We start from the raw sequence: 26,091 nt of genomic DNA, 5'->3' as shown, positions 1-26,091 counted from the left end.
GAACATAGCGACATAGGGTATTCATGAATTTATTTCAAAACTGCCTCCTTAATACCACTTAATGTAACTTAAAATAGTTGCCACAAAGAAGGTGTGGGATTGAGGGGAGGATCTAGTTGTTTCACAATATTGCATTCTCTGTATGTAGATATTTATACAGCATTTACTAAGGTATCTAAGCACCTTACACAAAAACAAATTTGTGAGCCTCCTGTAACAAATTACAGCTTCCTCTGCAGCTTGTACAAAGGAAAATTGGAGAACTAATCAATTCAGTTAAGAATGAAGCTTCCTGCTGCTGAGCAAGACATGACTTCACTATAACAGTTCAAGATGTCCTTGCACAATGGCTTGTAGTTCATCAATAGGTCCTCTTAAAACAAACAAAATATTTGTAATCAATAATAAAAAACCCTTTTGGGCCAAAACATAAAACCTAGATTTTATGTTCATCTTCTATTAAACATCTCAAATGCTGAGCCATTGTGCCAGTGTGCATAGATAATTATATTTAAACCAAAATAATTTTCTTTGATTTGAGCATTAGAACCAGATTCCAAGTGACTACTCTTCACTGCTTTACAGTGATGCTGACATTACTTTTATAGTGCTGAATGTTGAGCACAAGTTCGTCTCCAAGCTGAACTTGGATTGGTTTGTCAAGAACAACTGCAGCTTGTTTCCAGTGGGAGGAATCACTTGACGTATCCAAATAAATATCTTCATCTAGATGTATATGATACCAAAATGGAATGGCAGTGACGTGGCCAGACTTAGAAACTTGCACCTAAAAAATGAAAAGAGGATGTTTAAGGAAGTAGAACTCTAATTTTTCACTGATTTTATTTCGATTATGGCAGTGTCCAGATCACCAAGAAAATCAAATACAGTGGTTCAAACTGTTCAAATCTACTTCAAAGTGGCCTGCATTGAAATAGCTTTTGTACTGAATTTTTCAACCATAGTAATGAGGAATTGAAGTGGGGGGGGGGGGGGAGAGAAGAAGTGTGTGCTCGATTTACCTTTACTTCTCTACTGGAGCTGTTCAAATAGGGATTCATGAGATCTAGTCTTAGCAGTTCTGTTGGCTTGCTTAAGGGCACGCATGGTAATGTGGCGAGATCCAAAAACACACGAACAGGCACCTGAGGAAGAATATACCAGGCTTTCAGGCTTAATTATACAACAGCAACTTTCAATCTCTGAATTATTGCACTGTTTCCTAAAGGAACTGAACTGCTAAAATAACTCACTGCTAATCCTTTTTAAAATCTGGTCCTTGTGACACAAGTTACATAAGGAATCAGTCTCCTACCAAAGCTGTTTTTCTGAACACTGAAGTGTTGAAAGTCGTAACTTTTACTGCTCTCCATATCAGATCACAAATCACTTCTGCCCTACCTGAAGCATCTCTCTTGACTTCTATTATAGTAAATTTACATCAGTATCTATGCACAGAATTTAGGTTACAAAAAATACTGAAGAAATTAATCCAACATCATTAATACTTCCAGCACTGCTTTTTCTTAAATTCCTTATATTGTGATTGTGGCCCTCAGTTAGGCATTTATGGGTTTTGAGAGCTATGCTTGATATTGAAGCACGTCGTTAACGTCCTACCTTGAACTGGTTGATAAAAGGTGCTATATTAAACCCAAGTGTGGGTTCAGTCCCTTGAACTGCACTTTCAAGTACTAAGGATTGTGATTCTACAAGCATCCCATACATCACCACGTATTGTGGGAATATCTTTCCTCCAGAGTGAAGCAAACACCTGTAAAGAGAGAGAGAAATGTTTATTGCCAAAATGTCTTCTCCTGTTAGTAAGAAACTAAACCAGAGGTGGGCAAATTTTTTTGCGTGAGGGCCACATCGGGGAATGGAAATTGTATAGCGGGCCATGAATGCTCACAAAATTGGGGTTGGGGTGTGAGAGAGAGTGCGGGCTCTGAGGCGTAGGAGGGTGCTCTCGGCTGAGCCAAGGCGTTCAGAGGGCAGGAGGGGGATGAGAGCTGGGGCAGGGATGCGGGAAGGGGTGCAAATTTGGGTGGGGCTGGGGATGAAGGTTTGGAGTGCAGGAGGGGGATCAGGGCTGTGGCAGAGGGTTGGGGTGCGGGGAGAGGCTCAGGGGTGCAGGCTCCGAGCAGCACTGGCCTCAAGTGGCTCCTGGAAGCAGTGGCATGTCCCTTCTCCAGCTCCTAGGCATGGAGTGACCCATAACTCTCGGAGTGGGGCCATGCCATGGCTTCCAGGAGCCACATGGTGCGGCCCCCAACCCGGCGCCCTGGCCGGAGAACTGAAGCAGGGCCGAGCCGTGTGTGTGGCCCCCGACCGGGCACCCCAGCAGGAGCTCACAGGCCGGCTTAAAACGGCCATGGGTCGGATCCAGCCTGCAGGCTATATTTTGCCCACCCCTGAACTAAACTGACTGCGTTAATGTCTTGATTCAGGATGGGCACTTAAGTTCCACTGAAGTCAGAAGTGTTTAAGTGCTTCCCCGAATTAGGGTCTAACATCTATTCAGATTACTCCCAATCTAAAATACCTTGTCAAATTCTCCACTGTATTATACCAGGATTCATTTTCTTTGAAGGCTGGTTGATCTTAGTTTGTCTTTGACTTGGGGATCTCAAAATATAAAATACCCAGTGAAGAACAATGACAGGTCAAGTGGATGAGCACTGGAGACACGCCATTCTGTCAGTGCAAGCCCTACCCTTCCAGGCCAGTGCCCTGCCAGACGCTGGGACCGGATGTCCAGGTCACTTGATAATTGCTCTGTTCTGTTCATTCTCTTTGAAACATCTGGCACTGGCCACTGTTGGAAGTCAGGATACTAGGTTAGATGGATCATTGTTCTTACCTGGCATGGCCATTCTTATGTTGAAGGTAGTTATTTTATTAAGATGGTGTTATAGGCTATTCAGGCTTCAAATACAAGGCCTGGTTTATTTACAACATTGTGATTCCTTAGACAATACTGAAGGATTGTGAAAAAATGGCAACTGAAGCTGTTAATAAAACTGGAAGCCAGAGGGTGCTGGGAAAGAGATCAGCAGGGCACTGTTCAGGAGAGTGGGATCCTGCCTGAAAGTCAGTCCCTTGCGCAGAATGAAAATGGCAGGAATTCAGTTAATCCATGATGTGCCCAGGGTAGTGCTAATTAGATAAAATCACCCAGATGTGGGATGCCAGCAATGTTTTAAATATTTAACTAAATCATTCTCAATACACACAAGAACAAAGTAAACAGTATGCTTGTGCTAAACTCAAAGGCTTCTTCAGTTCCCTGACACAGACCGCTGAGCTGTCAAGAGCAGCAGCATGTAGGTATTTAATTCTGCATTAACTTTGTGTTCTTGTTTTCTAGCAGAGGTCTCTTCACAAAGGCACTAGCAGGAACAACAAATGGCAAAAACAGAGAGACTTCCTTCTTAGCCACATGTTTACAGTCTCTGACAACTGATGTGAATTTAGATATGACACAATCAACCCCCCTTGGCTATTATTATCCTGACCTCACTAAAGGTCTGGATGAATAGATGAAAATGTTACACATACCATCCCAATAAAAACCCTCTAAAACTGAAGATTCATCCTTTCTTTAATATTCCTCCCAGTTTGTTTTTGCCCTTCTTGCTATTTTCTATTATTTTGTCCTGTATTTTCTTCATTTTTCTCTTGCTTTGTGTTATCTTTTTGCTTGTTAGCTATCACTTTTTCTCTATCTCTGTTCTAGCTCACATGTATCTGTTTCTGGCAGATTTCAGTCTGTTCCACAGCAACTTGAAAAGTACAAGATTCTGAGCTTGTTCTATCAGTCAGTTCTCTTAAAATTTCAGGCTTCAGCTGTTAACAAGACAATGGTTGTTCAGATTTCTGGTATGCTAAGCATAAGATTTTCCCTTGGGTTTTTTTTGTTTTGTTTAAATCACATAAATTATTTAAATTTTACAGAAATTTATCACTAACTAGAATCAAAGACTTAAAGGTCAGAAGGGACCATTATTATCGTTTAATCTGACCTCCTGCACAACACAGGCCACAGAATCTCACTCCCCCACTCCTGTATCAAACCCTTAACCTATCTCCGAGCTACTGAAGTTCTCAAATCATGGTTTAAAGACTTCAAGGTGCAGAGAATCCTCCAGCAAGTGATCCATGCCCCACGCTGCAGAGGAAGGTGAAAACCCCCCAGGGCCTCTGCCAATCTGCCCTGGAGGAAAATTCCTTCCCAACCACAAATATGGCGATCAGCTAAACCCTGAGCATGTAGGCAAGACTCACCAGCCAGACACCCAGGAAAGAATTCTCTGTAGTAACTCAGATCCCACCCCATCTAACATCCCATCAGGCATATTTACTGCTAATAGTCAAAAGATCAATTAATTGCCAAAATTAGGCTATCCCATCATACCATCCCCTTCATAAATTTATCAAGCTTAGTCTTGAAGCCAGATATGTCTCCTGCCCCCACTGCTCCCCTTGGAAGGCTTTTCCAGAACTTCACTTCTCTCACAGTTAGAAATCTTTGTCTAATTTCAAGTCTAAACTTCCTGATGGCCAGTTTATATCCATTTCTTCTTATGTCCACACTCGTACTGAGGTTAAATAATTTCTCTCCCTCCTTTGGTCAGACAGGTTGAAGCTTGGAATTACTAGGAAGGTTCTCTATGACCTTCAGAAGATTTATAAATGTCATACAGTACCTGGATATTGCTGCCTTTTCCATCACCTCCTGCTGGATTAAACCTGAAGTCTCTATGACATCCAGAATTATAATACTCCACAGTTTGTCTGATTTGGGTCTCCGTAACATCACACTCTCATCCTCTAAGTGGCTGAGCCAAAACTCTAATGTTTCTTTAGGGAAATGGTTGGCTTCTGAAATTATGTTAAGGGCTATTTGATGCTGCTCTTTTTCAACAGAACTGTAAGCTTTAACTGGCCCAAGTTTGCCAGCAATTATTGGCAGAATCGAAAAGCCCTCAGACACATCCAATACATACAAAGGGTCATGAGTTGTATATGAGGAATTCTTGTTTTGACTCTTTTCAAAGTTCATCTCTCTATTGTGACCATCAACATCCATTGACAGAGATTCTCTCGTTGGGATCAAGGATGACAACACTTTGCCAATGGCAGCATTAAAGCATTCATGGTATGGCACATTGTTTAGAAGTGCAATTTCAGTGGATTCCAGCATGCATTCCTGCCCCATGCCATCCAGTGTGCTAGTAGTTTGAAGACTAGCCAAAGCACTACATAGTTCAGCCTCATTGCCAGAAGACAGTGTGTTCTCCCTTTCAATGTCCATCCCATACTCTGAAGTCAAAACAGAAATCTTCTGGATCCTCAAGTAGCAATCTTGGCAGCATACTTCCATCATCACAGTGTCTCCAGGTTTCACAGAATAATCTTATCAAAAAAGTACAAAATGGTACATTAATAACTTTCAGAAATTATAAGGGAGTGTCCATACAAATGCCTAATCTGTGGTTTTAGGAAGCAAAAACTACACTAGAGCCATTTTCCATTTACTATTAGGAAACTACTGACACAGCAGGAGGAGAGAAGAGGGACAGTGATGGGTGGGGAAAGGCTAACTAAGTTAATAATGAAGTAAGGATTCCAAGGAATGATCAGGGAGACTGAGGAAGAGAAATAAGGATTCTGCTATGTTTAGTGACACATGGTCCTTTTTCCCTAATATGTTTGTTCCCTTATCTCGGAGGCAAATTGATAGTAACTAGTCTTTAAAGGATGCTATCAAATAAAATGTTAACAGTATTGCCATGGAAAATCCACATACCAGGAAGGCCCTGCACAGGGTAGACTGCTTGTTCCCAGCAAGTTTCCTCACTGGGACTTGTAGACAGACTGTGCTCATCATCAAGCTGTAGTACAAACCATACCACAATAGCATCCAGCACGCCTCCTTGAGTGACAGATATGCTGATCTTGCAAGGCTTCCTAGTTGCCAGGCTTTTCAATTCCTGATCAAGATGGTAAAAAGAGAAATAAAACTTGAGTATCTCTTTCCCCAAGAGTGGTGGCTGACTAATGTTGAGAACGCAATGCATATCAGATTCCTTTTTACTGTTGGGAATGTAAGTTCAGAGCCTGTTTTTAGAATTAACCCCAAATGCAATTAATTTTATTTCTGAATTTCATACTTTGATATGTAACCCTGCTCCCAACTGTTAGTTTTTGTTTGTTTGTTTTTAAAAAGGGAATGTTTGAATGACACTATTTGAGACCCAACCATGGGCATGGGGAGGAGGGGGGGGAGAAACGAGTGAGTTGCCAGTATACGCAGAGGTAACTCCATTGCCAACAGATTGCTGGTGGCAAAAAGCTGCACAGTCATGAGTATTCATTGTTCCAAATAAATGAAAATGAATACATTTGTTTTCACCTGCTGTATATTATATCTATACCTCTTCACACAGTAAGGCTGGAATTTGCTTTATTTGAAGATCTAGGTAATAAATAGTTTAGAGAGTTTCACATTATTTCTAGGATCTTCTCAACTGTATTCTGCAAGATTAAATATATATATAGGCACAAGTTGAGGATAACTTGTTCAAGATTAAGCATTTGACAAGACACTAATTGTTTATCAGAGCAGCCAGAACTGGAAAAGACAGAGGTTGTTGCAGCATAGTTCCCTGTAATATATTCAAGAGCTTTGCTTTACTTCATATGTTGACCTTAGATGTCAGATAAGGTGAACAGGGAAAGTTACCAATACAGAACATAGCAATTCCCAACCAATCAGTAGCCAAGAATGATTTTCTCTCTATAACAATTTATTTTAAGCTTTGGCTCACCACTTTGGTGCAAACTCCTCTCCACGGATCAACAAACCAGAAAGAGATGTACCAGCATCAAAATGTATCACCCTTTCAGTCTGCATGGCCATCACTGGCTCAGAGACCTACACCCCAATTCAGCTCTATTTTGTGCATATGTAACCCACACACCTTCTGGGGGTGCTGTTCTGTCCCATCTCGTGGCACTGAGACCAGTTACACAGAGTTAAAACGAGTCTGCTCTACAGCCTTAGCTACCAGTCAGGTGGCTTTTAGCTCATGAGATAGAGGCTCATGCACTAAGCTCCAGAGGTCCCCTGTTCGATTCTGTCCGCTGATGACCGGGGTCTGTCGGCATTACACATACACACAAAATAAACTTATCTGCATTGTCAAAATGTAGATGTACAAAATAGTTTGCATGGGGGGAAAAAAAAGGCATGAGTTGTTTTGAATGGTGACTTATCCCACCCTCCACTGCAACCATCTATAAGCAGCTCATTGTTAAGTGGTAATGTTTTGACTTTAAATATAAAATACTCTCCTTCCTGTGTCATCCTCAATAATTCAAATGCACTCCTATAATTGTAGTTGAAATCTGATCAGTCACAACTCATTTATATATTGAAATTCTAGTGGTAAAAATGAGCCAATAAGTCACAGGCATATGGACAAATATGTAACACCACATTTAATAAATTTACTTAGGGTATGTCTTTACTGCAGAGTTCCTCAGGGTCTTTCTTGGATGTTGTCCCCATCTCTACTTCTAGTCACACACAAAAACCCTCTCACCCATGTTAATTGATGCTTTCAACCCAGACTAGCTGGCCTAACTGGGGCTACAGCCAAGAGCTCAGGTGACACTTTCACTCAGACTGGTAACCTGTCCACTTTCCAGTGAGAATGCAGCTAAGTCACTTGAGTGCTGACAGCTTTCCCACAATTCCCTCCCAGAAGGACAGAAAAGTTCTTCTATAATTCACTGGGAAAGAATCCTGCAGCACAAGGAACCACGAGATATACCCCTAGAAGTCCTAATGATGCATACGGGTGAGTGCAGCCCCAGTGAGCACACATTAACTCAGGTATGGCTTTGCAGTGTGGCTATTCACACCCAGCATAGGCTAATTTGGGTGCTCAGACTCAGATAACTATCACCCAGCTGAACTGCAATGAATAAATACCCTTAGAAACAAGCCAGATTTTTGGCTCTGCATCAGCTGCTCTACAGGTTTGTGTTTTTCTTTTAGGATGTAAGACAGTGAAGAAATCATTACCTCCAGATTGTTGAAATCCACTGTCATGGCTTGAAAGGGTTCTGTTAGCGGAATATAACCCCCAGGAACTCTACTGAGTTTTTCTGTGGTGTAAGGTTCAATAGTTTCCTCCGAGTTCACAGAAGCACGTGTTGGACTACAGAACTCAACCGTTTCTGCCAAATGCACACAGGCAACTTCTTGTACTCCCACCCTAGGAGGGGAGCAGGGAGGAAGAAAACCACAAAGAAGCCTAAATTAGACAAATCAAAGCTATACACAATCCTTCCCCTTGAACACTGAACATATCAACTTAGGCTTGAAAAGAGACTGAGAATGGCTGAGTCATTACAAACACTGAATCTATCTCCCCACGTAAATATTCTCTCACTTCTTATCAAACTGTCTATACTGGGCTGTTTTTTTTCTTCTTACTTAATTGGCCTCTCAGAGTTGGTAAGACAACTCCCACCTTTTCATGCTCTCTGTATGTGTAAATATATCTCCTCACTATATGTTCCATTCTATGCATCCAAAGAAGTGGACTGTAGCCCATGAAAGCTTATGCTCAAATAAATTTCTTAGTCTCTAAGGTGCCACAAGTACTCCTGTTCTTTTTGAACATATTGAGTATGTAGTGTGATAATAGTCACTGTTGGTAGTTGTTCCTAGAATAGTAAACATTCACCTCTTTCAGGAGTTAGACACAGACCTAAAAGTTAATCAGTACCAGCTCAGTCACTCAACCATACAGAAATTCTGTTCATACTTTCACAGCTGCTTAAGTTGGTGGTCTCATTTAACTACACACACACACAAAATAAGACATACAAATATTTGTGTTCAGTGAATGGAAAATAAAAAAATATTTCCTTTTTGTTTAAATTGATCACATTCTTTTCCTAAATCTGTCAAACGTGAGCTCCAAATCCTGTCAAAGTATAAACACACCTGTGATGTCTACGTATCTCTTTGCATTCCACTGCCATCCCAAATACATTAGCACCTGCAGGAATAACTTGACCATAGTCTTCTGGGCCAATGTCTTGATTTTTAGGCTGTGAAAATGTAAATAAATAAGATGGCATAATGAGATGAAGACTCATTTCCACTGGTATTGCTGAGTTTAAGTTTGTTATTTCTCTGTGTCGTTCATTATTATCTCAAAAACTTTAATAAATATTCTCAAGACTAAAGATGTTTTAAATTTTTTTTGTAATTGCAGTCAATTCAATTTTTTGTGCAAATGCAGTGAATTAAATTATGCCCCTTTTCCTGGAAAAACAGCCAATTGTATATTATATATACTGAAGGATGAAAACTCTAGAAGCTGTTGTTATTTTCCCACTTTTTTCATTTCTCATAGCATTTCACATGCTCCTTTGATATTGTTGCATGCACAAGTACCTTTTCTTTGCATACACTTTCATCACAACAAACTGATGGCATATTAAAGAGTCACTCACTAGGAGATAGTATTTTTGTTTTTTCCCCCCTATGTATCTGCCTGAAGAATATCCCATTTTCAGTTCCAGGTTTAACTGTAAAGTAATATTTTTCCAAAACTCCTTATTTCTCAATAATGCCAATCTGTATTAAATATGAATTCTCAACTGATAGTTTCTAATACGTCATGCTCCCCAATGTGATTTTGAGTCTATCCCCTGCTTATCTTGATAACTTCCCAGTAATTAATTTGATAGCTTCAATATGTGTTTTTAAAATACTTTGCTTTTACCACCTATCTTTCAGCATTCGTTGTTTCTCTTGTATCAACTGCATACTTTTTCTCAAATATTTATTTTCCACGCTTATCTTGTTCTAGTCAAGTCTTTGTATTTTAGATATAGGTTAGCTTTCTCTCTATTGTCTTTTTTCTCTCTTCACTGTCCAACATAAACAAGCTGCTGATCAATATATATAAACTCACTGAATGACAACATAAACATGGCAGAAAGAGAGTGAATCGAAAGAAGGAACCTCATAAATAGTTCTTATGTTTAGTACATCTAAAACTACCCTCTTATGGAGCTACACATAAACTTTCAATTATTTACACACCAGTTGTGTGTGACAGCTCATTGTATTTTCTTGTGCAATTTTAAACCCTGTATTTGATCCTAACTTGAAGGAATACAAGTTAGCTAAAAACATGCATAATAAATAGATCAAACTATTCCTGTTTTATAACACTAGAGGTCATCAATTTCAGTCTAATACAGAAGATAAAAAAAACCTTCATCTAGATGGTGATTTTAAGGTAATTTTTTTCTTTTTGTTTGGGAGGGAAACATAAAAGAAGAACTAGATCCTGTAACTTTTCACAGACTGCATCCCATTATTTCATGAGACCTAAACAGAAGTTTGTCAGGCCTTGGCTACACTACAGAGTTGCAGCGCTGGTGAGGGGGTTACAGCGCTGCAACTTAGGATGTGTACACACTTGCACAGCACGGCCAGCGCTGCAACTCCCTGGTTGCAGCGCTGGCTGTACACCCGGTCGAGCCTCGGGTGTAAAGGATCCAGCACTGGTCATCCAGCGCTGGTCAGCAAGTGTAGACACCCACTAGCGTTTTTATTGATCTCCGTGGCATAAGTAGGTGTCCCAGCATACCTTAGAAGCCTCTCTGGTAATCATGCAAATTCCACTGTCCTGGGCTCACCTGACCCCTCCTTTAAATGCCCCGGGAATTTTAAAAATCCCCTTCCTGTTTGCTCAGCCAGGTGTGGAGTGCAATTACTCAATCAATCAATCAATCAGCGACCATGCCTCCACGCACCAAACGAGCCCCAGCATGGACCAATGCAGAGCTGCAGGACCTCATAAGTGTTTGGGGAGAGGAGGCTGTGCAAGCACAGCTGCGCTCCAGAAGGAGAAATTATGATACCTATGGGCAGATATCGCAGTCTTTGATGAGAAGGGGCCATGAACGGGAAGCGTTGCAGTGCAGGGTCAAAATGAGCTGAGGAGTGCTTACTGCAAAGCTCGTGAGGGAAATCGCCGCTCAGGAGCTGCCCCCACAACCTGCCGTTTTTACCAGGAGCTGGATGCCATACTTGGGTGTGACCCCACTGCCAATCCGAGGACCACGATGGAGAGTTCAGAGCAGGGAGAAGTGGGGGAGGGTGTAGAGGAAGCGACAGTGCAGGCTACTGGCGTGGAGGGAGACACCCTGGAGTCCCAGTACACATGCAGCCAGGAGCTCTTCTCAAGCCAGAAGGAGGCTAGCCAGTCGCAGCAGCAGGAAGTTGATGGTGAGGAAGAAACTGAGGATCGTGCTCAGGGTAAGCAGATTTTTATGTTTTGGGAGAGGAGGGTTTGGGTTATGGCTGCCTGCATGCATGCCTAAACGTGGAATAGCCCATTGATTTGCTCTATCACGTCTCTGTAATCTGCCTCGGTAATCTCTTGAAAAGTTGCAGCCAGAGCGTTTGCAATTTGCTTTCTCAAGTTGATCGGGAGAGCCACTGTGGTCCTTGTCCCGGTCAGGCTAACTCGTCTGATCCACGGTGCAGCGAGGGGTGGGGGGACCATGGCTGCACACAGGCAAGCTGCATAGGGGCCAGGGCGGTATCCACATTGCTGTAGAAGACCCTCCCTCTCTTCCCAGGTAACACGCAGCAGTGATATGTCTGGCAGTAGGAAACCCTGTTGAGAATTTAGGGATACTTGAGTGCAGGGCGCCAGGTTCGCGTTTCCCCAGCCCATTGCGCTCTGTTGTTTACCCCCCCCCCCGGTCCAAGCACGTAGCCAGCCACGCGGTGCGCTCCGGTGTTATGCACCCCCCTCCCAGCAGGCATCCAGAACCCCGGTGCGCTCCGGTGTTCCCCGCCCTCCTCCCAGCACTTAGCTAGCCCTGCAGTGTGCTCCGGTGTTATGCACCCCCCTCCAAGCAGGCATCCAGCACCGCGGTGCGCTCTGGTGTTCCCCACCCCCCTCCCAGCACGTAGCTAGCCCCGCGGTATGCTCTGGTGTTATGCACCCCCCTCCAAGCAGGCATCCAGCACTGCGGTGCGTTCCCCCCTCCCCCCCTCACCAGCAGGACGGCGTGAACGCGTACCAAAGCCCAACACACCGCCCCCCAGCAGCTCGCCACCTTCCTGTTCACTAGTGTCCCCTGTTCAGGACACCAGCTACCTCCTGTACCCATTGCAGATAAACCCCAGTGACCCATCGGTCAATTCCCACTCCCAAGGGGAACTCGGGGGAAAACCACTCACCCCATTGTTCACCATGACTTTAGCTTCCCTGCCCTCTCTGTGTTATGTGAGGTATGTGAGAAGGATGCCACCAAAAGTCTAAAAAGTCCTTCACTGTGTGATAATAAACAATGTAGCCTCTGTGTATTACATGGTTCTCTCTCTCTTTTTTCTAGTGACCTTGACTAATGCAGCCGGATCACCGGCCTCACGTAGATTGCAGAACTTGAGACGAAATCCCAGAAAATCAAAAGAGGAATTGATCAAATCAGTTATGAGTCATTACAACAGAGAAAGTAGGAAGACACAGGAATGGAGAGAGAAAATGTATGAATGGAGACAGAGTGTACATGAATGGAGGCAAACAGAAAGCAGGAGAAAGGAATTGTCTGCCAAAAAAACCACAAAGCAGATGATAAGCCTCCTGGCTCGCCAAACTGAGTCTTTCGAGTCTCTCGTAGCCATGCAGACAAATATGTACCGTTGTAACCCACAGCCCTCCCAAAGCCCTCTTTCTTGTTCCCCAGTATTTCCACAAAACAACTTTCTCCAGCAGCCAGTTTCTTATTACCCCCAGCTGCCCCCAACACCTGTACGATCACCTACCAGCCCTGATAACTATAATTCTTACCCTGTTCACTCCACCCCCATTACCCTGCAGCATAGTAATCCTGAAGTGCAGCAGACATTGAATAGTGATCAAAATAGGACATATTCAAACCTGTGAATGTACAGTCCACCACCCCGACCCCCTTGCCTTTTAAGTACTGAATGTTGAATAAAGAATTTTTTTTCTTTTTCACTACGTTATATTATTGCTGGAAGTGGTAAATATTGTACCCCAAGGTAAAGCAAAGCACATCAAATGCACCAAACATTACTGTTGGCTCTCAGCATCAAATTGCTCCCTTAAAGCATCCCTAATCCTTGAAGCCCTTTCCTGGGCCTCCCTATTAGCCCTGCTCTCTGGCTGAGCAAACTCATCCTCTAGGCGTCGAACCTCGGAGGTCCATTCCTCACTGAATCTTTCACCCTTCCCTTCACAAATATTATGGAGGGTACAGCACGCGGATATAACAGCGGAGATGCTGCTTTCCCCCAAATCTAGCTTCCCGTAAAGACATCTCCAAAGGGCTTTTAAACGGCCAAAAGCACACTCCACAGACATTCTGCACCGGCTCAGCCTGTAGGTGAACCGGTCCTTGCTCCTGTCAAGCTTCCCTGTATACGGTTTCATGAGCCATGGCATTAAGGGGTAAGCGGGGTCTCCAAGGATCACAGTGGGCATTTCGACGTCCCCTACTGTGATCTTGCGGTCTGGGAAAAAAGTCCCGGCCCTCAGCCTCCTGAACAGGGAACTGTTCCTAAAGATGCATGCATCGTGCACCTTTCCAGGCCATCCTGAGTAAATGTCAGTGAAACGCCCACAGTGATCCACAAGCACTTGCAGAACCACGGAGAAATACCCCTTGCGATTAACGTACTCTGATGCCAGGTGGAGTTGTGACAGAATAGGAATATGCATCCCATCTATTGCCCCTCCACAGTTAGGGAAACCCATTTCTGCAAAGCCATCCACAATGTCCTGCACGTTCCCAAGAGTCACGGTTCTTCTTAGCAGGGTGCGATTAATGGCTGTGCAAACTTGCATCAGCACCATTCCAACGGTAGACTTTCCCACTCCAAACTGGTTCGCCACCGATCGGAAGCAGTCTGGAGTTGCCAGCTTCCAGATTGCAATAGCCACCCGCTTCTCCACTGGCAGGGCAGCTCTCAATCTCGTGTCCCTGCGCCGGAGGGTAGGGGCAAGCTCAGCACACAGTGCCATGAAAGTGGTTTTCTCATCCGAAAGTTCTGCAGCCACTGCTCGTCATCCCAAGATTGCAGGATGATGTGATCCCACCACTGAGTGCTGGTTTCCCGAGCCCAAAGGCGCCGTTCCACGGTGCTGAGCCCGTCTGTTGCTGCCACAAGCAATTTAGTGTCTTCACCGTCAGGCGATTCAATATCATCGTCTGACTCCTCACTGTCACTGTTACTCTCACTTTGCAGCTGAAGGAATAGCTCCACTGCCATGCGTGATGTGCTGGCAACATTCATCAGCAAGGTCCTCAGCAGCTCAGGCTCCATTTATAACAAAAACCGCAGAAATCGCACGGCAGAATCACAATGCTGCCAAACTGCTCGGAATGTGTAGCAAAGCACCACGGGGCGTTGGAACAGGAAGCGGAAAGACCCGCACACTTCCTTCCCCTTCCCACAAGCCACAGCGCCAAAATGGGACGAGGTGCTCTGTGGGATAGCTGCCCACAATGCACTACTCCCAACAGCGCTGCAAGTGCTGTAAATGTGGCCACACTGCAGCGCTGGTTGCTGTAAGTGTGGCCACTCTGCAGCGCTGGCCCTACAGAGCTGTACTAACACAGCTGTAACTACCAGCGCTGCAAAACTGTAAGTGTAGCCATACCCTCAGACACAGGTAAAAAGTAGAGGTGGGTGTTTTTGGTGCAGGGGAGGGGAGTTACATTTACATAGTCTTAAAGGCAAGGTGCATCTAGCAACTTCTAGCTTTTCAAATGACTCACCAAGGAATTATTAAATAATATAAAATAAGGGTGAACTGGAAGATTTAACAGACTGATAACAGAATGCCCTCTAGTGTTAGAAGCAGATGGATACAAGTTTTTATTAGTTAACATACGAGGTGATTTTGGTTTCAGTCACAGTGAACCCTTTTCTTTCTCGGCTGCTGTTTCAAATCCAGCCTAGATCTCTACTGACTGCATGGCCTTCTGATAGCTGTTTTGTGTCTTAATATTAAATTAATAGGTTTCAGTCTGGTTTGCAATAGACAGGTGTCCACAACACACACACTGATAGACACAGAGGTCAAGGACTGAAGAACCACAAAGACTGAACTACCCTCTGTATGCTACTCCTGCCAGGTTAGTGTTGAAAAACATTGATAAGGCAGTGTCATTCACACGGCATTGTCACTGTTTGTCTACTGACATAACAGGTATGATACAGTACTTTTGCCAACAAGGCTGTAAAATCTCACTTTCACAAGCATTAATGTAACTCAAATTTAAAAATAAATCATCAATTGTCTAAGCATTAGGAAAAGTGCAACATTCATAATAAGGATGTATTAAGTATGTATGTCTCAACGTGGTTCTGATTTAGGAGTATCTGAGTATATCACCTACCTTTGGTTGTAAAAGCAAATGCTCCCAAGCATGTATCAAACTCTCCACAATCCCTTCTCCAAACAAACCTGCATCTACCGTTTCTGTGACAACCAGAGAAACTCTACAAAAAATTGTTTTTAAGAAAAGGTAGTTACAGTTAGTAAACTGAGTCTAGAGGCAGCAAATGTTGATAAAAAGCTGTGCTATTAAAGAATTAATTCATGTAAGCGAAAAGCAAAACACATCCAGCAGAGGGACATATTTTAAGTGGTTGTTATAACAAGTTTATAAACTCTGAGCAACAATTTACCATGAAACTTTCCAGACAATGCTTATGAATCTTTAGGTATGAGAAGAACCTAAGACTAACAAAAAAATAAATAGGACCTTTCAAACAGACTTGAAATATGGCAGACTATATCCTAAAACACATGCTTACATGTAAAATAAATTAAACAGTGATTAGCACTTGAAGGAGATTCCATAAAATTTTCTCTCTATCATCAGTTTGTTATAAGCATGCAAACAGTGCAATTTTATAGTTATACTTTCAATGCAACTTCTAGGCAGGACATGAAAAAAGATTAGTGGCCACATATTACCTTTAAATTACTAATTTAATTTGAGACTAAAAGCTAAGGCACCTATATTAATCTTGGATTCATCTTAAATCTCAATACTATCAACAGCAACAAGGCTGAAATGATGAATAAGGTGCAGTAAAATAGTGCTGAGTCTACACCAGCAACCCTTAATAGATTTCTGCTATTTAAACTTACAGCTCCCCGGAAACATCCCACTTGAAAACAATTCTTAACCAGATGTGCTGAAAACTAAAATGCTAGGTCAAACTGTGGTTTGCCAACTCCAACAGCTTTCTGGGATACTGAGTGGACTCAGTAGCCTAATCAACAAAGTTTTTTAAATACATTATAATTCGGTTAAAGCGAGACTACTGTTTAACCCATAACCACCATACAAAAGGACATACTAGCAATAAAGATGAGAGGACAACTGTAGAGCAAATACATATATACATCTTTCAAGACAAAAACAGAAAATAAAGCTAAAATATACTGATGCTACATGAATACGTTTAAGTGTGAATAAAGACAATATGAAGTTACCAATATTAGAAATCTTATAAACCGGACAAAAATATGCCCTTTTCTGAAAGCTACCAGAGAACCTGAACTTGCTAAGAATGAAATCATTGTGCTAGCTGCCAGCAACAAGTGTGAGGTGCTCTGCAGAGGAATGTGTGGTGGGAGAAATGTGTCAGAACTAGAATCCACTGGGAGCAGTTGTAACATGGCCCTGAAGATAATTACTTCAGCCCAGTGTCTAAAGCAGCCCTCTGTGCTGCTTAAACTTCTCCAACCTCAGGGTGGAGGATCTGCAAAAGGGCAATTCCCACCAACCTCCTAGAGGTCACCAAGAAATGTCCACCTCATATGCGGATCCCCTTACATCTTGTCTCACTCCTGAATACAACAAATTTCCTTTCAGTAATGAAGTTAAAATCCTTTGTTTATGGCATCTCAGACCTACTACAGAAATCAGCGAGATCTTCCAAACTTGACATTATAATTAATTGCAGAATTAAGTACAAGATGTACCAGAGCAAAATACACATGTAAACATATTTGGTAATTAGAAAATATGGCTAAAAAGTTATTAAACATGTGAAAAAAAATTGTATTTAAGCATGGTAAACTTGAAAGTTTTCTTAAGTACAAAAGTCTCTCAAAATAAACAAAGATGTCAAACTTTTAGGATGCAAGTCCACCAATGACTTGTGTCCAATGGCAATCCAATGGCCAGAATCTAAAGTTAGACAAATTCCGATCAGAAATAAGGCCTAAATTTTTAACAGTGAGGATAATTAACAATTGGAACAACTTACCAAGAGTTGTGGTGGAGTCTCAATCACTTGGTAATTTTAAATCAAGATTGGATGTCTGGTTTTTTAAAAAAAGATATTCTCTAGTTCAAAAGGAATTACATCTCTACCCCGATGTTCTCAGAAGACACAAAATCTCACCGTGTTATAGGTGAGACCGTGTTTTATCGAACTTGCTTTGGTGTTCTTTGTTCCCTGACCACTTCCTTCAGAGACCCCTGTCCCTAATCACCCCCAGGGCCCCAATTCCTACCCAACCCCCCTGCTCCCTGTACCCTGACTGCTGTGACCCCTATCCACACCTCCCGCCCCCGGACAGGCACTTACTGGCAACGGCGGGAATGGGAGCAACATGGCCCCAGCCCACTCCACTCAGCCACCTCCCACCTCCCACCATCAGTGAGTGTGGGGAGGTTGGGGAAAGGATGCCTCCCGCACTCATCTGTGGCGGGAAGAGGAGTGCCGCAGCTGGGAGCTGGTGGAGTAGAGCAGGCTGGGGCCAGGCTGCTCCACTTCCCACTGCTGGTGAGTGTGGGGAGGTTGGGGAAAGGACGCTCTCTGAACTCATCTATGGTGGGAAGCAAAGCAATGCGGCCCCATCCCATTCCACTCTGCCACTTCCCAGCTGCGGTGCTCCGCTTCCTGCTGCTGGTGAGTGTGGGGAGGTTAGGGAAAGGACGCCCTCCGCACTCACCAGCGGCAGAAAGCAGAGCGATGCTGCCCCAGCCCCAGCCCCAGCCATGTTGCTAAGGGGCGGGAGGTCACATTTGGGGAAAGGTCCCGCACTCACCTGCGGCAGGAAGCGGAGAGCCCCGGCTGGGAGCTGGCAGAGCGGAGCAAGCTGGGGCCAGGCTGCTCCGCTTCCGCTGGTGAGTCTTGGGGGGGAGGGAGCGGGGGGGGGGAAATCCCTTCCTCCAAGCCCCATCCCCCGGAGCGACACATCTGGGGTCGGGGCGAGAGAAGTGGAGTGGGCTGCTCCCGGCCCCCTGCTAATCCCCCGGGCCATTCTGGAACTGTGGGGCCCCCCACAGCTCCTGCCTCCTAGACCCTGGGAGGGGGGGAGCCTCTGACTGCCCCCGAGACCCTCTGCCCCTTATCCAATCCCTCAGCCCCGGCCTGGCACCCTTAACATGCTGCTCAGAGCAGCATGTCAGAGCTTTACTGCATTGTATGCGAACCCGTGTTATATCAGGTTGTGTTATATTGGGGTAGAGGTGTATACTGGAGAATTTCTATGGCCTGTGTTATACAGGAAGTCAGGCTGGATGGTCACAGCTGTCCCTTCTGGCTTTGGAATCCATTAATCACATTATGATTACTCCAGCAGTGAAGTATATATATTTTGAGAAACACCAACTGAATTTTGAAGATACAAGGCTAAATTTTTAAAATGCAAATTACTCTGAAGTCTTTGGTTTAAGCTGGTAAGGTAATTTATCTTCTCACTGCACCTAAACAAAATATGGGATAGATTTTAAACTTAGTAGACAACCTTTTGAAACTATGAACCTTTTGAAATCATAGATATTCATCCCAGATTTATATTGGACTGGGTTCCATCTTTCCTTTTGCTTTATCCCCCTAAACTTATTTTTAGGATCATGCCATTAGAAAGCACTCCAAATAGGTGAAGAGTATCCATTAAAGTCAACAGATGTAGCACATTGCAGGATCTAGAATTAGCTTTTTTTCCCTCTTGACTAAGTAGTTAAGCTTTTGTAAAATCTCTAGGACAGTAATTTCTTGGAATTGTGGACTCAAAACACCTACTGTACATAGATGTCTACAGTGGAACTAATCTGAAAGATAATGATGTAGAATTATTCTCCTGGAACCTTTATGATGTAAAGAACCTTACAGTCATTAAAGAATGGTCTGGCATTGTTGAAAATGAATGGACCTAAACAGCTAACCAGACTTACCAATCCCGACAGCAAACACAAAAGCTACTGCCAAAAAATTTCCAAGAACAGGAGGAGGAAGACTCCTGACTGACAACCAGACACTGACCTAACTGAGTGTATTGTTCTATTTTTAACTCTTTGTCTCCTTTCCGGTTGTCTGTCCAAATGCTTTACCTGGTAGGGAAATGGTTTGAATGAATGAAGTTTACTCTAATATTGAACAGTGAAACATTACTTGCAATACAGTTAAATATGGCCTTCTATGACAGAGAAATATTAATCTAACAGACAAATTGTGAGAATTCTTAAGTACCATTTCAATAGACAATTATTTTCTGTGTATGTTACATTGTGCAGTTCTCCACTTTCATGAACAAAACTGAAATAAGAAGATATCACAGTAGGCTATTTTAAGCTACCTTTCAGGTATGTGCTTTGGAATTTCTATATCAAGAGACTTTATAGGCAGAAGTTTGATCTCTCCTTCCATATTATTTGCTGCTACCACATCACAAGCAAGTTCATACATGGTCTTCGACAACTCACAGGCATAGACGCAAGGTGCACCAGCCTTCTTGGCAAACATACTGCAAAATAACAGAAAACACCACAGGAATTAGTTTATTCTTATCAAAATTTCAATTAGAAATAATTTTAGGTAAGAAAAGTCTGATTTTTTTTAAGTATATTTACATTTACTGTAGCATTTATTTCATATTCTTAATACTATTACTAGTATCTGATATCAGTACTAATGCAAACTATAGCACTTGGGTAGATATCTGATTCCCCAGTATACTCTGTATTATCAGCAGTACAGTTAGTCCAAATCTACTACAAAGATAATATGTATGACATAAAGGCAGTAATTCATACGCTATAAAACCAAAGCAAATACAGTGATCATCTAGTCTGACCTCATGTACAAGGCCACAGGACCTCCCTGAACTAATTCCTATGTGAACTAAAGCGTATCTGTTAGGAAAAACATCCAGTCTTGATTTAAAAATTGCCAGTGATGGAGAATCCACCACTGTCCTTGATAAGATGTTCCACTGGTTATTTATGCTCACTGTTAAAAATCTGCACCTTATTTCTGGTTTGAATTTGAATTTCAGCTTCCAGCCATTGGATCTTGCTATACCTTTATGTGTTACATAGAAGAGCCCATTATCAACTTTTTCTTCCTCACACAGGTACTTATGTACTGTGACCAAATCATTCCTTAATCATCTCTCTGTTAGACTCCAGGAGCCCAATCTGTTTAGTTATCACTGCAAGGTATGTTTTCCAATTCAACATTGTGACTGAATGAACATGTATTAAATCAGCATGTAGATACCAGACATATCATTAGTGACACAGTTCTAGGTACTCGCTTCACAATAACAATTCTAGTAGTGTCTTTCCTTCCTTAAGCTTTGTTTTAATAATATATGAAAATTAATTTTCAGTTTTTTCACAAAGGATAATGTAAAATACATGACAATGACTGCTAAAAAGCAAGTATATTTATATTAATATAGTTTACGTTAAACATGCATTTATGACAAACCTCAGTATTCCTGTTCCTGCTCCAATATCTAGAACAGTTCTGCAACCAGAGCGGACCACCTTCTCAATCGCTTTCTGGTAAATCAGATTCCTGTTGGTGTCATTAAGCATGATAAAGTGCCAACGTTCTACCAGCCAGTTTGCAACACGGTAAAAATTCTCCTTTGCATCAGCAAAGTCAGGGTTTAGCTTCAGTGCTTTGTGAAAATATCCAGCTGCTTCATCTCTAAAGCCCATTCTAATAGTAAAAATGACAAATAAATAATAAGCAGGAAGTATACAGTTGGCTTCCAGATATCTGAAACTTGAAGATGTTGGGAAAAATCACCACATTTTTAGGCATTTGTTACTGAATTGTTAAGTACTGTTGTTTTTAATAACTGTTATAGTCACAATTTGAAAGCTACTTTATTTTGCTTTAAGGGTTATGTCTTCATATTGGGGGAGGTACACCTTGGGCAAACTATAAAAAAAAAGTGAGCTTTAACTAATTTAAGAGAGTGTTGAAAATAGGAATTTATCATTTACAAGACTGTTTCAGAGAAATATCCCTTTACTCTAAATATGCTCCTTTATAAAATAATGTTTTCATTAAACCAAGCAATGTACTTGGCTAAAATTGAGTTATGAAGCACTACTGCATAAAGTCTCTATGTTTTCACATTTTAAAGGATATAAAACTTAAGTTCTTTAACCAGTGATATAGTGGTTCTGTGTCAAAAAGGATGAAGTTATCTTATAAAATAAGATTTATAGTACTACCCTTAGTGATTTAAATACAAAAATACATAAAATATATCATTTATTGTACTCTGCTTCTACCTCTCCATTTCATACATGACTTTGCTGCTGTAAAACAACTGGCATCTTATAAGGATTATTTGCACAATAAAACCAGCAACAGTTAATGAGAAATGCAAGCCAGAATGGAGCCACGTCAAATCTCCAAAAACCAAAGCAAAGTAAGATATTACCCAATCCAGGTGTAATGTATGACATCACAGCTCATATCAAATTGTCACAGCTTGAGTTACAGTGTTTACATTAGATCACAATTTTAACATGATTCTAATTACCATAAAATATTGCTCTGGGCTGAAACTCTCAATCCAGGAACAATTAAAAATTTAACATTTTTAAAATTTAAGAAAAACAACCAAGGAAAATATAGTCAGAAAGGGGTTTTTTTGCTCTTTATTTCTGAAAAAGAAAATCAGAGCGGACCACTCTAATAGCAGTGGTCTGGATTTCCAGTCAGGAATTATGGTTTCAAGGCCAAGTCCTATTCTAACACAACACGCTGGCAGGAACTTGAACCACTGTGGGGGCAGCATGTGAAGCACGTTTTAGGAACTACACAGGGAAGGGAAATGCTTTAGATTATTAAACAAAGACTAAGGCTCAAACCAACCAAGAAGAGGGGATTTACAGGGTAATCATATTCTGAACTAGCCCTTCTTTAGCTGAACTGGCTGTAATGTGGGATCTTTAGGAGAAACAGAACAGAGCAGAGGTAAAGGATCTTCATAACACCTACGGAAACATGGAACATAACCATTTACAAAAAGTAAGTTACCCAAAACTATAACTTTCACAGTGGCTTTCAACCATTCTGGTCTAATTTTTTATTAAATAACTACTGCGTGGGTTGGTAAATGACATTTGAAAGGCAGTATATTTTTATTATTTTTTAAAGACCAAATGCATTTCTTAGGATTAAATAGTATGTTTAAGCAGTGGCTACTGTACATATATTTATACTGATTTAACAGATTTCAAATTCAGTATTACATACGTAACATTGTGCCCATGCTCAAAGATACTACCTATTCAGCAAAGCTGAATCAGATCCTTATATGTTTATTACTAATTAATAATAAATAGAGCATCTAAAAAAAATTGAATATAGATTACTACCAACCTGAAGAGATGTTCCCCCATACTATTACATATTATTTCATCATTAGGAAACAGTTCAAGGGCCTGCTCATAGCAGTTAAATAAATCTTGAATTCGTGCAAGAGAAGCTAGCTCTTCAGCCCATTTGAAGAGGGTAAACTGGAAAGTTTCCTGAAAAGTGACGCAAATATTGCTAACTCAGTAATAGCATATCAAAAGCAGGAAATTGAAGACACTGGAAACTTAGAGGAGACAGGATGAAATTAGTTCTGAAACGAACATGAGCAGTTATTTCCATAATGCTGGAAGTGTTAGCTTAGGTTCTCCAGTGAGGTAGTCTATTCCTAGTACTTCATCTACCCTTACCTCTAATCAGCACACAGCTTAACATGTCTCAGAGCTATATGTAGAAAGTTTGCACAGTGCAAGCCAGTTCTAATAGCGCCTCATTTTTACGAACCCCTAAATTCACTCAACTTTTAAGATTAAATGAGTCGAACCCTATCCCTGAAGCACATACAGCTCTGGTTAACCAAATTACGGAGTCATCCATAACACTGCTCTGTTTCTCTTTAATTCTCCTTTCCATTCTTCAAAATAAGTTACACACAAAATAAAGCAACATCTGTTCATTAGAAAGTTAAATAGTGAAAAAATATAATTGAGATTGGACTGTCTAAAATAATTCAAAAAGCACTCACCCTGACATCATTTTTTAGCTCAGGAGCTAGATTTAGTACCAGGAGATAATGGGCATATGCAGTTCCAAAATCCTGATCTTCCAGATAATGCTGAGCACTCTGTAAAGATCTGGAAACCAGCTCACGTCTGCCAGCTTCCTGACCACCTTGGTGGCCACGATGAGATTTGGTATTAGAGTTGGGCATTTTGAAGAAAATTAACTGTGTATTCCCATAAACAAAAAGAAAACAAAAAAAGGATTCTTATCCTAGAGTATTGTAAGTTGCAAATAAAAGTAACAGGTCAAAATATTTTAAAATTCTAGCATGCAGTGAAGAAGGTCCCCCTGATCCTACAAAGAGTTGATGATCTGCTTAACTTTACACATTCTGAGTTATTTCCACTGTTAAACATGTGTACAAGTCTCTACAAGGCCTACAACTTTTTCTACTAAACTTTTGAAAACCTTTTAGCATGTTTCTGGAGGATCAACTTGTTTTTATAAACTTATATATACACACGCAATTTCAAGCTTAGCTACCCAAAAAATTTACAATTAAACTTTTTCAGTAATACAACTGGTGTAACATATACCAAGACAAAATAGTTTCCATAAAGGGATACTGAGGACAACCTACTTTGTACTTAACATCTAAGAGCAACAAGTTATGACTTTTTCCATAACAATAACATGGAAAAATGTCATAGGAATTTGTGTATAATCTTATGCCACATTTTGTGAAATAGTGCCTCCTTTAATTTTAAATGCTTACTTCCATATATAGGCCCTAGTCCTGCCTTCAGGATTTTCAGACTATATCCCAGGACTGAAAGATAATGCAAAAAGCAAGTTTCCAATATAGTTACATCAGCAGAGATGTTTTCAAGATGTATTACACCACAAAAAAATAACAGTAATCCACATGAAAATTCATCAACTATTCTGCAGTTATGTAATTCCATCTATCTATGTAACATGAGTATGACAGACATGACGTAGTTATCTGAAGAAATGGATTAAATAAAGAGAAAACAGAACAGTAAGAGAAAAGTTCAGATGATGGATATACTTTAAAATACCAATGTAAACATCTGTTGATCAACTCTATGGCGGGAAAGTATTGTTCCTATGGGAGGAAATGAGTGCCAGACACTGGAAAAGCTGCAACAGAGCCATGTTGATATCCATGCATTTTCTGCAGAAGCACTTTCACATGTATCAGGCTGGTGGGATTTCCCTCCTGCCAAACCCTGCGGGAAAACAATTTTCCTCAGTACCTGTTTGTTCTATTTTATGTCTGCTTGGCAGTCATGCTGCAAGAATCATCCAACTACTTGTACTGCCTACATTAAATGGGCACAGTGGCCATTTCCTTTTATTTTTGTATTTATTCTCTAAAAATGCCCTGGGTGCAGGGGCATACGAGACACAGATGTACCCTCTGTGTGACAGAATGAGCATATGAGGGGGGTCGAATGTTCCCCTCTGTGAAGAAATGAGCGTATACGGTAGAGCAGACGAACAGGGCAGGGCAAGGGGGGGGGTTGACGCACATCGATCTGAGGAAATGGTGCCTGCGAGGGAGGAGACGAGCTCCTGCCTGGGAAGCAGCAGCCTGGGGCGGCAGTGCTGAGAGCGATCCAGGAGGTGTAGCACGCGGTAGGGAGCGGGGGAGACGAGGGTTGGTCACCTCAGCGATTCTTCCGGCGGGCCTGGCTGCTTACGGCTCGGCCCACAGCACAGATCCGGAGCCAGCGGCGGACGCGCCAGCCGGGGGCCGCCATTTTTGCGCCGGGCGGCGACCCTGCCTTGCAGTTACAACCTGGGCGTAAGACGCCAGGTCCCGCCAGAGGCCGCACGCAGCGCCGGGCCGTGCGCGTCTCAGCACATCGCTCGCCCACGCGCAGAAGTGAAGCCCGGGAAGCCGCGCCGCGCGCCGCCGCTCACCCGGCCAGTGTGACGTCACTTTGCGACGGGCAACCTGGAGGTCACTGAACGTGCTCGGGAGAACTGAGCATGCTCAGTAACGTCTGGTGAATCCGCTGCCCTTACTTGGGGAGGGGTGCGCCCTGCCCTCACGGGGATGGAGCGGGGAGAGCCGATCACCGCGCACGGGGCCAGACAGGCAGGGACAGGAGAGGGGCTCGTGGGGAGGACCTGCTAAGCGCAGGCTACAATTGATTTCAAGCCCGAGGACAATAAATTAACCAATGGGAGTGAGAGTGAGATGATCGGTTGAAAATGAGGGATCCCAATGGGCGACACCAAGAAGAGAGTCCCCACTAGCACCCAATGCTCCTCAAAGGCATCTAGGGAGTCAGTGGACCCATCTCAGAGGCATGATTGGATAAACCGCAGTCTGGCTTCCTCCTCCTGGTGTGAAGGGTAGCCCTCAGGAGGGACCACCCCATCAATAGGAGGATATTGATGAGGTGGTCCCACAACCCTGTGGGACTTTGGGGGGAAGGGGGTGCTAGGATGTGGAGGCACAGGGAAAAGAGCAGCCAGAAGAGGAGTGGGCAAACTTTTTGATCAGGGCTGGGGCATGGGAAGGCACTTACCTCAAGCAGGGCTGGATTAACCTTTTGTGGGCCTGGCCCCAGGGAGTTCAGTCCCCAAAGCAAGGAGCCAGCCAGGGGCAATGGGGCATGGCATAGCAGGGCAGCCATGCTCCGCCCAGCCCA

General features: G+C 42.5%; 1 protein-coding gene across 7 annotated transcripts; it reads right to left on the bottom strand.

Annotated features, from left to right (window-relative positions):
* PRMT9 (protein arginine methyltransferase 9) lies at nucleotides 1–25,372 on the bottom strand. Of its 7 annotated transcripts, none has more exons than XM_030563618.1 (14): nucleotides 25,355–25,372; nucleotides 24,487–24,657; nucleotides 23,427–23,627; nucleotides 22,748–22,896; nucleotides 20,828–21,064; nucleotides 19,692–19,859; nucleotides 15,484–15,586; nucleotides 9,026–9,132; nucleotides 8,096–8,288; nucleotides 5,813–5,996; nucleotides 4,710–5,418; nucleotides 1,621–1,774; nucleotides 1,023–1,145; nucleotides 1–787 (listed from the first exon to the last, which is right to left on the bottom strand). In XM_030563618.1, the coding sequence occupies exons 2-14, from the start codon at nucleotides 24,496–24,498 to the stop codon at nucleotides 572–574; spliced, it is 2,556 nt and encodes an 851-aa protein (XP_030419478.1). In that variant the 5' UTR covers nucleotides 24,499–24,657; nucleotides 25,355–25,372; the 3' UTR covers nucleotides 1–571. The 7 variants fall into 7 exon arrangements, with proteins under 7 accessions (XP_030419478.1, XP_030419480.1, XP_030419477.1 ...); XM_030563620.1 differs by lacking the exons at nucleotides 24,487–24,657; nucleotides 25,355–25,372 and adding exons at nucleotides 24,180–24,233; nucleotides 24,961–25,324; XM_030563617.1 differs by lacking the exon at nucleotides 25,355–25,372 and adding an exon at nucleotides 25,098–25,324.
* Nucleotides 25,373–26,091: the final 719 nt, after the last annotated feature.

The sequence above is a fragment of the Gopherus evgoodei genome, chromosome 5, assembly GCF_007399415.2.
Source record: "Gopherus evgoodei ecotype Sinaloan lineage chromosome 5, rGopEvg1_v1.p, whole genome shotgun sequence".
Taxonomy (NCBI): domain Eukaryota; kingdom Metazoa; phylum Chordata; order Testudines; family Testudinidae; genus Gopherus; species Gopherus evgoodei.
This window is presented reverse-complemented; position numbering and strand designations above follow the sequence as displayed.